Source organism: Schistocerca gregaria, chromosome X (assembly GCF_023897955.1).
Source record: "Schistocerca gregaria isolate iqSchGreg1 chromosome X, iqSchGreg1.2, whole genome shotgun sequence".
NCBI classification, from domain to species: Eukaryota; Metazoa; Arthropoda; class Insecta; order Orthoptera; family Acrididae; genus Schistocerca; species Schistocerca gregaria.
In genome coordinates this window covers 255,206,142-255,220,401 of record NC_064931.1, presented here as the reverse complement: position 1 = coordinate 255,220,401, position 14,260 = coordinate 255,206,142, and the positions used below count along the sequence as shown (strand labels likewise).

At 36.8% G+C, this 14,260-nt stretch overlaps 1 protein-coding gene across 1 annotated transcript in view; it reads left to right on the top strand.

Moving 5' to 3' along the window:
- Positions 1-13,313, top strand: part of LOC126299349 (uncharacterized) — a 353,572-nt gene extending 340,259 nt beyond the window's left edge. Inside the window, exons 7-8 of the mRNA XM_049991202.1 lie at positions 6,514-6,682; positions 12,902-13,313. Of these exons, the coding sequence (XP_049847159.1) occupies positions 6,514-6,682; positions 12,902-13,208 (476 nt within the window). The 3' untranslated portion in view covers positions 13,209-13,313. The remainder of the gene's footprint in view (positions 1-6,513; positions 6,683-12,901) is intronic.
- Positions 13,314-14,260: the final 947 nt, after the last annotated feature.

Genomic DNA, 14,260 nt, shown 5'->3' with positions numbered 1-14,260 from the left:
TTGATACTCTTAGTGAGGCATGTAACTCCCTCTTAGTCCTGCAAGAAATTTTTATACCTACAGTAATCCATGGTTTACTGGAAGAAACCTCATTGTTCTTTCTGACAGTTTTTTTTGGGAAAGCCATTTCAAATACAGATATAAATTCATTTAAAAAAAGGTTAAATTTATCATTAACATCTGATGTGCTGTACACTGGCTCCCAATCTATCTGCGACAAATAGTCGTTAAAGGCAGACACAGTTTCAGTGTTTATACATCTATAGGACCTATAGGTGTGGGAGATTTTATTGCACAAACTGATGTTATTTACTTTCAGAAGTTGTCCATCATGGTCAGACAGGCCATAAATTACTTTGCTCACACTAGCACTGTTGACTCTATTCTTGTCAATGAAAATATTATCTAGAAGGCTCTTGCAATTTTCTGTAACTCTAGTGGGCCAGGTAACCATCGCAGCCAAGTTGTAAGAATTCATTAAGTGGTCCAGGTCAGTTTTGAGGTTGTTATCAGTTAAGAAGTTGACATTAAAGTCACCTACAATTATTAAATTTCTAGTTTTAGAGAACAATTTGGTCAAAAGAGATTCTAACTTATTCATAAAGATGCAAAACTTCCCTGCTGGAGCTCTGTAAATTGCAAGCACAGTAAGTAACATGTCCTTTGCAGAAATTTCAGTCCCGCAAACTTCAAAATGTTGATCTACACAATACTTACTTAGATCTAAAGATTTATAAATGATTTTACTGTCTATATAAATTACAGCACCACCTTTCTCCTTACTTGTTCTGCAGTAATGAGTAGCTAGATCATACCCATCAAGCTGCAGACCATCAATTCCAACTGTTACATGATGCTCAGTAAGGCATAAAACATGAGGACAGTCAACAGTGTCCATGTCCCCTAAATTTACAGATAAAAACTCTAATTTACTTTTGAGACTTCTGATATTTTGATGAAGAATAATAAGATTCTTATAGCTATCTCTACTGTCCTTCAGCTGGTCTGCTTGTCCATTAACACCGTTTGTCCCCGTTGCACTCAAAACTGTGTTGGATACATTAAGACCTATGTCGCAGCTGGAGATTTGTTCACTAGATGTCCTTGGCGAGGTCGGGTGGGTGCTGGCCATAAAAAATCACTGTTTCTTTTTGGAATTCTTCTTTCTCTCGTAGAAAATCAGGGATTACCTTTTATCCTTGGAGATACTGCATCGGAATTATTTTCCAGTCCTTGAGGTTCTTTGGGTGGAACTTCATCATATGGTATTAATATGTCATTGGCAGTGACAGGGTGAGACACAGCTATACATCTGTTTCTTGTATTCACATTGGTTCCCTGTCTATCTTGGCATGAATTGGTTTCTACAGTACCGGTACAAAATCTGACCTTTCTTGCAGAGCTGGTTGTAAGTGTTTTTACTACATCACACTGTTTCCATGGGTTTGATACTGATGAAGCAATGTTCCTGCACAGTCTGAGCTTTCCTGTTTTGTTCAGGTGTAGTGCATGATTAGTGTAATCAGGCCTTTGCAAGAATAAATTGACATCAATTACTTTCACATTAACAAAATTAGATGACAAATTCATTATATATTCATTAAATTTGTACACTGTTTCGTTGACTTCTGGCTTGTCATAACAGTAGGGAACGGTACATAACAATAGCTTTGTATGATCAAGTGCTGCAGTCAACTTTTCTAAGTCTGGAATAAAGTTGTTTTTCTTACGAATGTCATTTATTCCTGCAAGGATAATAACTGCATCGTCCAAATTGAAATCACTAGTAAGATCTGATGCCCCTTCAACTACACCACTGAGGCATGCATTTGGTTTAACAACAGATGATGTGTAGTACTTGGGTTTCAAAAATTCATTTAGCAATGATGCACAGTTTCGGCCATGACTGTCCGATAGTAATAAAATCTTATTCGTTGGCTGACTCTCAATTGGTCTTTTTGTCGAATTTTTAGGAACATTGTCTCGTCCTACCACCTGAGTAGATTTCTCTCTTTCATCAATTTTATCACTTAAGGCACTAAAACGGTTGCTTGTATTCAGATGATATAACTGCTGAGAAACGAGATGTTTTGGTATCTTCTTGGGCTGGTGACAATTTGTGCTCTCGTCTTGGGATTCACTTTTGTTCTGTTGACTTCTGGCAGACAATGTGACATTTTCAGCTTTCAGTCTTTGCAGTTCTTCTAACAACACGGAAATTATTTCTTCCTTGCTGTCTATAGTGCCCACTTTTACGCAATTATCACATTTCCATATCTCTTGTTTTGAGTCCACCTTTGCACAGTTATAATGATAAACAATTTTACACTTAAAGCACATAATACCTTTAATGACTTTCTTTCTGCATGAGCATAGTTTGCTGTTTGTTATTTCTTGAAGCGCAATTTCGTGGCTGTATGATGAAGTTGATGCTAAGCAAACACTGAGTTTCTCATTTTTTACTACCACCTTCATAATTAAATAACAAGAGATGCACTTCCCATCACTAAATACGTCGAACTTCTTACACTTCACACAAACTTCGGATTGTTTGCTTTTATTTGCGGAACTCATGCTGTTCTGTTTACCGATCGTCAACATGGTTTCTTTTTCACAGTTTATAGATGCATCACAGTTTTTTTCAGATACTTTTAACACAATATAACACGTAATACTTAACTGGTCACAATACCAACCGACATTTCTGCAAAATGCACACTTTTCTTCATTAAATTTACATTTATTACTGGAACTAACACACTCGCGAATTTCATTCATTTCAGTCATCATATGGGCAAAGTACAAGTTGGGGTTCATGTAACTGATATTTCCAAAATCCTTTCTGGTTGGCACAGAGGGGGTCATTGTGTTCAATGTACCTCATTATGTTTGGGCTTGGAATATGTTCTAAGATTCTATAACAAATGGATATCATGGATATTGGACAGTAATTTCATCGATCACTTCTGCTACCCTTCTTGCAGATAGGTATTCACTTGAAACTGATTTTATTGGATATTCACTGGAATTCATGGTAATTCATTGGAAAGAGTTATATGTTGTCATTCACTAGCATGCTACCTATTCATTCTTTTATAACTTTAACTTGAGGGGCCATTAAACCAGATACTACACATTGGCACAGTTAGTACCTCACTTGCTTTTGGAATGCATTTAACTTTTGTTATTTTATCTTAGCATCTAGATTAGTTCATATTTGTTATATGTCTTTTAATGTTAGAAATTCCTTTTTTTTCTTAACTTATTATACATGGTAGCTTCCCCACTCTTAAAACTGTATGTTGTAGGATAAGCAGCATGTTAACAAAGTAATCACATAAACTTTTATTTGATATTGTGACATTTTGCGAGTAAACAGTTGCAACTATTCAGTTATCATGCTGATAATCCCCTCCAGATGAACAATTATAGGACATACTGTAAAATTTTAACTAAAGTCATTAAAATATCTAAAAGTACAGGATGATCAAAAAGACAGTATAAATTTGAAAACTTAATAAACCACGGAATAATGTAGATAGAGAGGTAAAAATTGACACACGTGCTTGGAATGTCATGGGGTTTTATTAGAACCAAAAAAACAAAGTTCACAAAATGTCTGACAGATGGCACTGGACAGCAAAACATCAGTGACTGTGCATGACAATTGTGTATAAAAGGAGCTGTAATGAGAGAGAGAATCAGATGTGCCAACAGTCGCAGCATGTTGATGTTACCTCAATAGGTGCTTCTAGTGAAGCTATATTATCAGAATGGGGAATGTGCTGGTTCAGCAATACAATCCTATCGCTATAGGAAAGGGATTCAAATGGGTAAAGGTCCGCTAACAAATGCAGTTTCTTCGAGTAAGTGCGTAATTCTGGTTTTGTAACTGCTACCATGACGGGTGAGAGGTACGTTGATATGTTACAGAATCACATCATCCCCTGCCTGGCTGATAAACACCTGCTGGAACGTACCATGTTTATGCAGGTTGGTGCTCCACCCCATATTGCTAGATGTGTGGAAGATCTCTTGCACATGTCGTTTGGTGATGATCGTGTGCTCAACCGCCACTTTCATCATGCTTGGCCTCCCAGGTCCCCAGACCTCAGTCCGTGCGATTATTGGCTTTTGGGGTTACCTGAAGTCACAGCTGTATCGTGATTGAAAGACAACATCCGACGCCAATGCCTCCAGACATGGTTTACAGGCTGTTCACAGAATGATGGTGGACATATTGAGCATTTCCTGTAAGGAACATCATCTTTGCTTTGTCTTACTTTGTTATGCTAATTATTCCTATTCTGATCAGATGAAGCGCCATCCGTCGGACATTTTTTGAACTTTGGTATTTTTTTCGTTCTAATAAAACCTCATGTGATTCCAAGCATGTGTGTCAGTTTATACCTCTCTATCTACATTATTTCGTGATTTATTCAGTTTTCAAATTTATACTGACTTTTTGATCATCCGGTATGTGAATAGAATCTGAAATTAATTGTTCAAATAATAAAATCAGAACGATTTGGATTGTAATAAGGAGGGAAACAGGTACTGCACCATCTGACAACGTAATAACTGTTGTCCTAAAACTCAATGATTTGGAAATAACTGATAGTAAACAGATAGCAGACACATTTAACAACCAATTTCTAACTGTCACTTCTAAAATAGATTGCAGTGGCGATCTAAGGGAAGCTGCAGATATTCTGAAACTTAACCTCCCACAAAGTTTTAGTGATATAAATGTACCACCCATAACTGTTAATGAAATTTTAAAAAATAATTCACTCGTTGAAATGTAAAGGATCTTCAGGTATGGATAACATCTCTAGTAAACTGTTGAAGGCCTGCAGAATTATGTAAGTGTAGTACTTGCTCACATTTGCAACCCATCTCTTTATGAGTGAGTTGTTCCAGATAGAATGAAATATGCCATTGTGAGACCTCTTTTCAAGTCTGGCAATGCTACAGATGTCAAAAATTATCACCCTGCCTTTCTCTTAACAACGTTTTCAAAGATTCTTGAAAAGGCAGTGTATAACAGGATAGCAGCACATCTTGATAAACTTAATATTATTAACGATAAACAGTTTGACTTTCAAAAAGGGATTTCTACGGAGCATGCCATATACTCACTCACAAATGATGTCTTGGAGTCTATTAATAGTAATAAGTCACCAGTTAGTGTCTTCTGTGATCTTTCCAAGGCCTTTGATTGTGTAAACCACAAGATACTGTTGGAGAAGGCCTATCATTATGGAATCAATGGGCCTATAGATAACTGGCTAAAATCATATCTTGAAGACAGGAAACAAAAGGTGGTTCTAAATGGTGGCAACAAAGGATCTTCCAATTTAGTGTATTTGGAATGGGGCAAAATACAGCATGGAGTTCCCCACGGGTCTGTCCTTGGACCCTTGCTGTTTTTAATATATGTTAATGATTTACCCCTGTCCATTAATAAAAAATGTGAATTCACAATGTTTGCTGATGATACAAGCATTGTAGTAGATGGTAAGTCTACTGCTGATCTGGACACTAATGTTAGTGATATACTCAGAGAAGTTATAGCTTGGTTTTCAATTAATTCTCTTTCAGTTAATAATAAAAAACTAATTTTATACAGTTCTATACAGTTCCACACAAAAATAAAACTCCCGAAAATACAGCAATTGTTCATGACAACCAGGAACTAGAACAGGTGCACTCCACTAAATTCCTAGGGATTCACACTGACAGTAGGCTCAACTGGGAACAGCATGTGTCCCTTTAATCTTCTGGGGTAATTCACCAGGAAAAAAAAAAAGTTAGGTATACTGGCTACAACGTGTCATTACATATACTCTCTGATGAATGTTGTTAATAAAGACTATGCTCAGTATGAAACATATTGTTCATACCATAACTACAATACTAGAGGTAAAGCTGATCTACATGTTGAACTAAAAAAATCATCACTTGTACAGAAGGGAGTAAAGCATGCTGATTTAAAGACTTTTAATGCATTGCCTAATGTACAAGATAAAATGGAACACTGTTCAAAGGTACCTACATTAAAAAAAATACCTGCTTGACCATTACTGTACTCCTTATATGAATTCTTTTCCAGAAATAATACACTCCCTTAATAATAGATGTTCTTAATCTCTTAGTTATTAGATGGATGATACAATATTATGTTAATGATATAGTGTTGGTGTTAATGTTATAGTTATAATGTTACAGAGTGAACTGCTATACTAGTTAAATGACAGCTTGTAAATGAGAAAAAGTGATACTTATTAATATCTATATCATTGTATTATATTTCTATTCTGTAGCATTAATTGTATTCGTACAATTGTATTCACACGTTCCACATCCAGGCAAATCGCTCGCATGTACAGATCCATTGAATATGCATACCAAATAAAATTTTATAAAATTAAGCTTGCCAAGCATTCTATAGTATAAGGTCTTTGACTTTACTAATGAAACTATAAATTAAATGAAGATAATTTGTTTCAGAAACAAATTACAGTCCAGGTCCAGATACATGTAAACTTACAAAGCTGCTGATAATGGTTTCTACAGTTTATGTTGTACTTCTGTTGCCAATTGGAATAGTTGGCAGTATTGATCTCTACTGGAGAGTGCACAGACCATCACAAAGCTACACTGTGGAATACATAAAATGGTACAGTAGTAAATGTCTAGCTCCTTATCTGTTTCCTAAATATGTATGGTTATAAAAATACTGAAAACATCCATATTACAAAAAACAGCATGTTGTGATGGGGCAACATTGCCTATTCTTATGCGAAGTTTGCTTTTTGTTGTGACAGCATCGAGATATTCTCTTAAGTTATGCATTACTTATTAATAAAGAGACTTAGACCAAAACAAAGGGATATCCACATTAATACCATTTGTAGATTTTAGGTAAGCTTTTGAAGATGTTGACCGAAACACACCCTTTGAAGTTCTGATGGTACCAAAGATGAAATATGGTTAGCCAAAGAATATCTACAACTAGTGCAGATACCAGACTGCAGTTATAGGACTAAAAAGACATGAAACAGAAACAAGATAAGTTTGTAGCCTATCCCTGATGTTATTCAGTCTGTAATTGAGGAATCTATAAAGGAAGTCATGGAGAAATTTGAAAGGTAATTAATGTTCAGAGAGAAGAAATGAAAGTTTTAAGGCTTGCTGATAACATTGTAATTCTGTCAGAGATGGTGACATCTTCGAAGATCAGTTGAACAGAATGAATACCATCTAGAAAAGAGGTTATAAATGTGCATCATCAAAACTAAAACAAGGGTAATGCAATATAGATCAATTATCAGTTACACTGAGGTAAGAAAAGTCATGGGATAACCCCCCTTTTTTTCTATCGTTTTCCATGGATCCCTTGGAGAGGAGTCTCTGGGATGTGGAAAGAGTCAAGACCTCCTTTTGCCTGGTAAAGTGCAGCAACATGATGTGGCACAGAATCAACAAGCTGTTGCAAGTCCCGTGAAGAAACATCAAGTCATGCTACCTCTGTAGCTATTCATAATTGCAAAAGTGTTGCCAATGCAGGGTGTTGTGCACGGACTGACCCTTCAATTATGTCCCATAAATTTTGTTCAATGGCATTCATATCAGATAATCAAGGAGGCCAGGTCATTTGCTTGAATGGTCCAGAATGGTCTTCAAACCAATTGTGAGCAATTGTTGCTGGTGACATAGTACACTGTCATCCATAAAAATTCCATCAATGTTTGGGGACAGGAAGTCCATTAATGGCTGCAAATGGTCTCCAGGTTGCTGAACATGACCATTTACAGTCAATAATCAGTTCAGTTGGATCAGAGGACCCAGTATATTCCACGTAAACACAGCCAAAATCATTATGGAACAACCACCAGCTTCCACTGTGCCTTGTTGACAACTTTGGTCCGTGGCTTCTTGGGGTCTGTGGCACACTCATAGCCTACCATAGCTCTTACCTGTTGAAATCAGGACTTATCTGACCACGCCACAGGTTTTTGGTCGTCCAGGGTTCAACTGATATGATCATGAGCCCAGCCACTGCCGTTGATGTTAACAAAGGCACTCGTGTCAGTTGTCTGCTGCCATAGCCCATTAATGCAAATTTCACCACATTGTCCTACTGGATATGTTCATCATAAGTCCCACATTGATTTCTGTGGTTATTTCATGTAATGTTGCTTGTCTGTTAGCACTGACAATTTTATGGAAACACTGCTGCTTGTGGTTGTTAAGTGAAGGCCATCAGCCACTGCATTGTCAAGGGTGAGAGGTAATGCCTAAAATGTAGTATTTTTGGCATACTCTCTATTCTGTGAATCTCATAATATGGAATTCCTTAACGATTTTTAAAATGAATTGTTCCGTGCATCTAGCTCCACCTATCATTCCATGTTCAAAGACTGTTAATTCTGATTTTGCGATCATAATTATTTCAGAAACATTCTTACATGAATCACCTGGTTACAAATGACAGGTTTGTCAATGCACTGCCGTCTGTATATGTACATACCACTATCCCATGACTTTTGTCACCTCATTCTACATCAGATCATGCTGATGGAATTAGATTTGGAAATGAGGCAGTAATAGCAGTAGATGAGGTTGGTTATTTGTGCGGCAAAGTAACTGACAATGTATAATGTAGGAAGCAAATTAAATGAAGACTGGCAGTAGCAAGAAAGATATTTCTGAAACAATGAAACATTTTAGCATCTGATGTAAATTTAAGTGTATTAACATGGAGGTTGAGAAGGCAGTAATGTTGGAGGGAACATTGCAGTAGTGCCAGATGAGTCTATCAATAGATTGTCTTTCACTAGGAATGGTCTGCATGCCAATAAGTATGGGAAGGAAATGACAAATTTTATAGGTGAGAATGTAGTGTAGGGTGTTGGGATTACTCATGAGAAAACCCCTCTAGTAATTGTTGTTGAAGCTGCATTTCTTTCTGGTTAAAATTGGATCATAGGTATTCCTCTTTAAGAGAAGTCTCTCTCTACTTTCCAAAAAAGGTCAATATCAAAGCAATGAAGGAATTAGCATACAACACCAAAATATAAGGGGTTTCAACAATAGGGAAATGATAAACTACTACTCATCACATAGAAGAGGCAATGAGTTGTGGACAGGTACAGTGAAAGACTGCTAAAGTATAGCTAAAATATTTGAGCTTTCCAGCAAAGTCCTTTTTTCAAAGTAGAAAATGTACACCCATTCACACAAGTGCAAATCACACACACATGGCCCAAGTGTTCAGAGACATTGGTCATGTGTGTGTATTGTGCTTGTATGAATGTGTGTGTGTGTGTGTGTTTTCCACTTCACAAAAAGGACTGTGTCCAAAAGTCCAAATATTTTAATTATATTTTAGCAGTCTTTTTCACTGTGTCTATCCACAATTTAATGCCTCGTCTCTGTAGTGAGTAGCAGTCTATCCTTTTCATATAGTTGTTATTCCATACTGGAAATTCCGTTGCAAAATGTATGGCTACTATAAATTACTCATTGATTCTCAGAATTCCAGGTTTCATGAAGTATTACATCTAGGAATATGATTGATGCATGAATGGAACAATAAAATCCCAAGAGTTTGCATTGTACCTACCAGTTGGTGTTACAAGTGTAGAGCCAAAGAAACTGGAACACCTGCCTAATATTGTGTAAGACCACCACGAGCATGCAGAAGTGCCGCAATGTGACGTGGCATGTGCTCGATTAATGTCTGAAGTAGTGCTGGAGGGAACTGACACCATGAATCCTGCAGGGCTGTCCATAAATCCATAAGAAAAAGAGAGGGTGGAGATCTCTTCTGAACAGCACATTGCAAGGCATCCCAGATATGCTCAATAATGTTCATGTCTGGGGACTTTGGTGGCCAGCAGAAGCCATATCAGTCCAACTGCACATGACCCACACCATTACAGAGCCTTCATCAGCTTGAATAGTCCCATGCTGACATGCATGCACACCATTACAGAGCCTTCATCAGCTTGAATAGTCCCATGCTGACATGTAGGGTCAATAGATTCATGAGGTTGTCTCCATATCGATACACATCCATCTGCTCAATACAATTTGGAACAAGACTTGTCTGACCAGGCAACATGTTTCCAGTAATCAAAAGTCCAATGTTAATGTTGATGGGCCCAGGTGAGGTGTAAATATTTGTGTTGTGCATTCATAAAGGGTAAATGAGTGGGCCTTTGGGTCCGAAAACCCATATCAATGATGTTTCGTTGAATGGTTTGCACACTGACACTTTTTGGTGGGCCAGCACTGAAATCTGCAGCAATTTGTGGAAGGGTTGCAATGCTGTCACCTCGAATGATTATCTTCAGTTGTCGTTGGTCTCGTCCCGACCACAGTGATGTCAGAGATTTGATGTTTTACTGGATTCCTGATATTCACGGTGCACTCATGAAATAGTTGAATGGGAAAATCCTCACTTCATCGCTACCTCAGAGATGCTGTCTCCCATCGCTAGTTCGCCGACTATAACACCACCTTTATACTCACTTAAATGTTGATAACCTGCCATTGTAGCAGCAGCAACCAATCTAACAACTGCACCAGACACTTGTTGTCTTATATTGGTCTTGCCAACAACAGTGCCGTATTCTGTCTGTTTACACATTTGAATAAGCATGCCTATACCAGTTTCTTTGTCGCTCAGTGTAGTTTTCAAAGTCATTTGTTAGTAACAATATGAGCTTCTTCCCAAGAACTGGTCACTTTCAATCATTTAACCCTAGGATCCACTCTACATTTGCGTTGCATCTCTCTGACTCTTGTGCAGAAAGGCATGCAGTATTCTGCTGCATCTATTTTCAATTAGCTACCACAAGAATTAAAAGCTCTAAACGGTAATCCTTCCACTTTCAAGTCTAAACAGAAGAATTTCCTCTTGGTTCACACCTGTGTTAAATTCTTGATTATAAGCTTGTCATCAACATAGGACTCTTGTAAGTCTTATTAACATTTCTGATATTAATTACATCTGCAGATTCATTCCATGACCATGGAGATTTGTTCTTCACTTTGGTCCTACATAACTAGATGTATAAAATAAAAATAAAATAAAAACAAGTTCTCAACTAACTGGTCTCAAATCTCACTCATGGTGTATAATTTGGTATTGAGGTACATGCATGATGTGGGAAAAGCACATTTTTCTGCAAATGTAGGACAACATCTGTCATGTGACCATGCGCTGAGATGGGTAGGGCAGCAGGTGCTGTGCCTTGGCCTCAAGCATCACTTTATCTCAGTTCTCTAATATTTTTGCCCAGGGTCATGTCAAAAGTGAAGTGCACAACAGTTTCATTGATAAAATTGAAGAACTGGAGAAGCAAATTGTACTGTGCTCTCAAGTTTAATGGATGATCTAAAGATCTTTGAAAGAACAGATGGCTGCAGCATTGGATCCAAATCCAAGGACAGCGTATGAAGTCTTTCTTTAGCAAGTACAAATGTATCTAAATTATAAGATGTTCTATGCCCAAGCAGTATTATATTACTTGTTAAGGGTATTGAGTAAAATAAGAGTCCAGTTAGATAGGGACCTGATTGAAAAGTTTACCTTTCAAATAAGTGATACTAACTAGGTGGTATCTGATGCTGAAGTCAGTGGCAGCTCATAACCACACATTCACAATGATCTCACAAATGGGTCATTTTCAATGCAATGTGTAAGGTAATTTTGCTTCCATATTGAGTACTTTAATCCATGTCAGTTTTTGTTACTAATTATGATACACCCTGCACCCACATGTTGCACTTGTGCTCCTCTCTTCTCAGCTTGTCACCTCCAGCAGCCAGTTAGGTCACTTCGGCATTATGCCAGTCCTGCTCATTATGTAAGTTGAAAGGACACTTAAACTGTCAGTATGTTGGATGTCCTGAGAACAATTTCAAAGATGATGGCATCATTGTGGTGAGACATCAGTAACAAATAAAAATAATGGACAAAAACAAGTCCCCAGAAAAAGCTATCTAAAGAAGATTTCCCCAAATTATGATGTAGGCATTATGATGTATGTGATACCAAAACTCATATAACATGCTGAACACTCTGTTTCTGCAGTCACAGTCCAATATAAATTATATAAACTGATTGTCCAAAACTGTTTACTAATACCTAAACTAAGGATCATTGCCAAGAGGACATTAACATAATGTAACTGATGCCATGGTCATTCATTAGAAATCAAAAGATGCTGAGAAAATTGTGGTACAGAATGAGGTGTCATCATTCACAGTATTCTGAACAACAAAATGAGAGGATTTCCAAAGAAACTCATGTATCAGGTAATTTACCTTAAATTGTTGAGTGTAGGTGTAGTTCTGTGAAGGTATGAACTGCAGACTTATTATACTTCTTTGGTTTTACTGTTACTGTATACAATGTAATATAATTAAAATCTGTATCAAGTGCTTACTACGGCTCAGATGTTGGTCTCAAACAAGGGAAGCATTAGTGAGACAAAGTTGCATTAATAGATGTGTTTGGATTTAATTTGACAGAGATGTGTGTAAACTTGCACTGTGTACATGGTCCCGCCCAACTGTGTGAAAGGAATGATACTGAACATCTGTAGTCAGTTTTAGAATGGTAATCTGGGGTTCTGTGCAAAATTGCCACAATATTCACTGGTGGAAACAAGCAGTTTAATGCATGACAAATGCTATAAAAATGTTGAAGGAATTAAAAAGTATTATGGATGTATTCCATGTTGTATCACACCATTCTGATTCGCTAAAATGGTCTAATTGTGTTTGTGTTGTTTTCCTCATTCTTTGATAACCATTCAGTACTGATGTACAAAAAATCCTGTGAAACTGTATAACACTAAATGTAAATGTTTTCTATTTTCAGGAAGAAGCAGTCCCTGCTGCTCAAATGGCTACGTGGTCTTTTCTTTTTTATATATTCATGTAATTTTGCAATAAACTTTTTTGTTTACTGCATGTCTGGAAATAATTTTAGACATGCAGTGAAGGCAGTTACTGAAAAATGGTTGTCATCTTTTTGTTATAAATACATTTGTGATGTTAAGAAAAGTATTCATGCAGAAGCACCTCAAAAAAATACTATATCTCATGATGTGGAAATTAACAGAAGACAAAAAGTTTCATCTACTGCAAGCACTGTAACATTAATAGCACATGATGTTGAATCATAGACTATTAAAAGATTAACACCAGTTCAATATTTATACAGATTTGACATTATATTAAGACAAACAACAAGGAATAATCATTTAATAAAACCATTTTATAAAATCTCCAGTATTATTTTCATCAATGTTTCTCTTTTTCCCTTCTTCTTTTGGCGCCTCTCTTCCACAATGGCACAGGGTTGGCATGGTTATTTACAGATTTGGCATGGTGAATGTAAGAGGTGTCCAGATACCCTTCCTTTTGCAACCCTGTCACCCTCTAGGGATGGAATATGTGTACCTCAACTGTCTACATGCAGCGTTATTCATGTGAAAGTGAGTGATAGTTTTCTAAATGTTAGAAAATTGTGTAACTGAGGCTGGAGTTGGGTACCAGCCTAGTATTCACGTAAGGGAATGTGGGAAACCACCTTAAAAGCACATCCAGACTGGTCAGCATCCTCATCATTAATCCTCCTGGGGCATTTGATCTGGGACTATTACATCACTTTTATCAAAAAACTCAGGAAACCATTTTGAAACAAATGATATGTTGAACTGGAGTAAGAATGAATTTACCTCAGACTGCAATTAAATGATCATCAATTTTATTATAACATGATCAGCTTCAAGGCTTCTAGCCTCATCTTTAGATGTATTAGATACATATAGATCAAATCAATGTAGGTATGTTTACCTTAGGACCATCTCTTGCTATCATCAATTGTCCTGTTGTTACATTCAGTTTCAAATGATTCATACAATACCACTCACAAAGTGCTCAGATACACACTCCATACATAACTTTGATGTATATAAGCCTATAAAACTCAAAATCAATCATATTATAATAAAAACAGAAATATATTAATTGCAGCCTTTGGCAAACTCATTCATAGCCTTAATTTATCATACGTTATGATTTCAAGATTCCAATAACAATGGAAAGTGTAAATAAAAGATATGTCCTTACAAAAAGCTTTCTGAGTATTGGTGTTTCTTTTCACCTAACTCAATGTAATATAGTTCAGTTATGCACTGTACAGAGATATAACTCTTTGACGTGAGAACCCCAT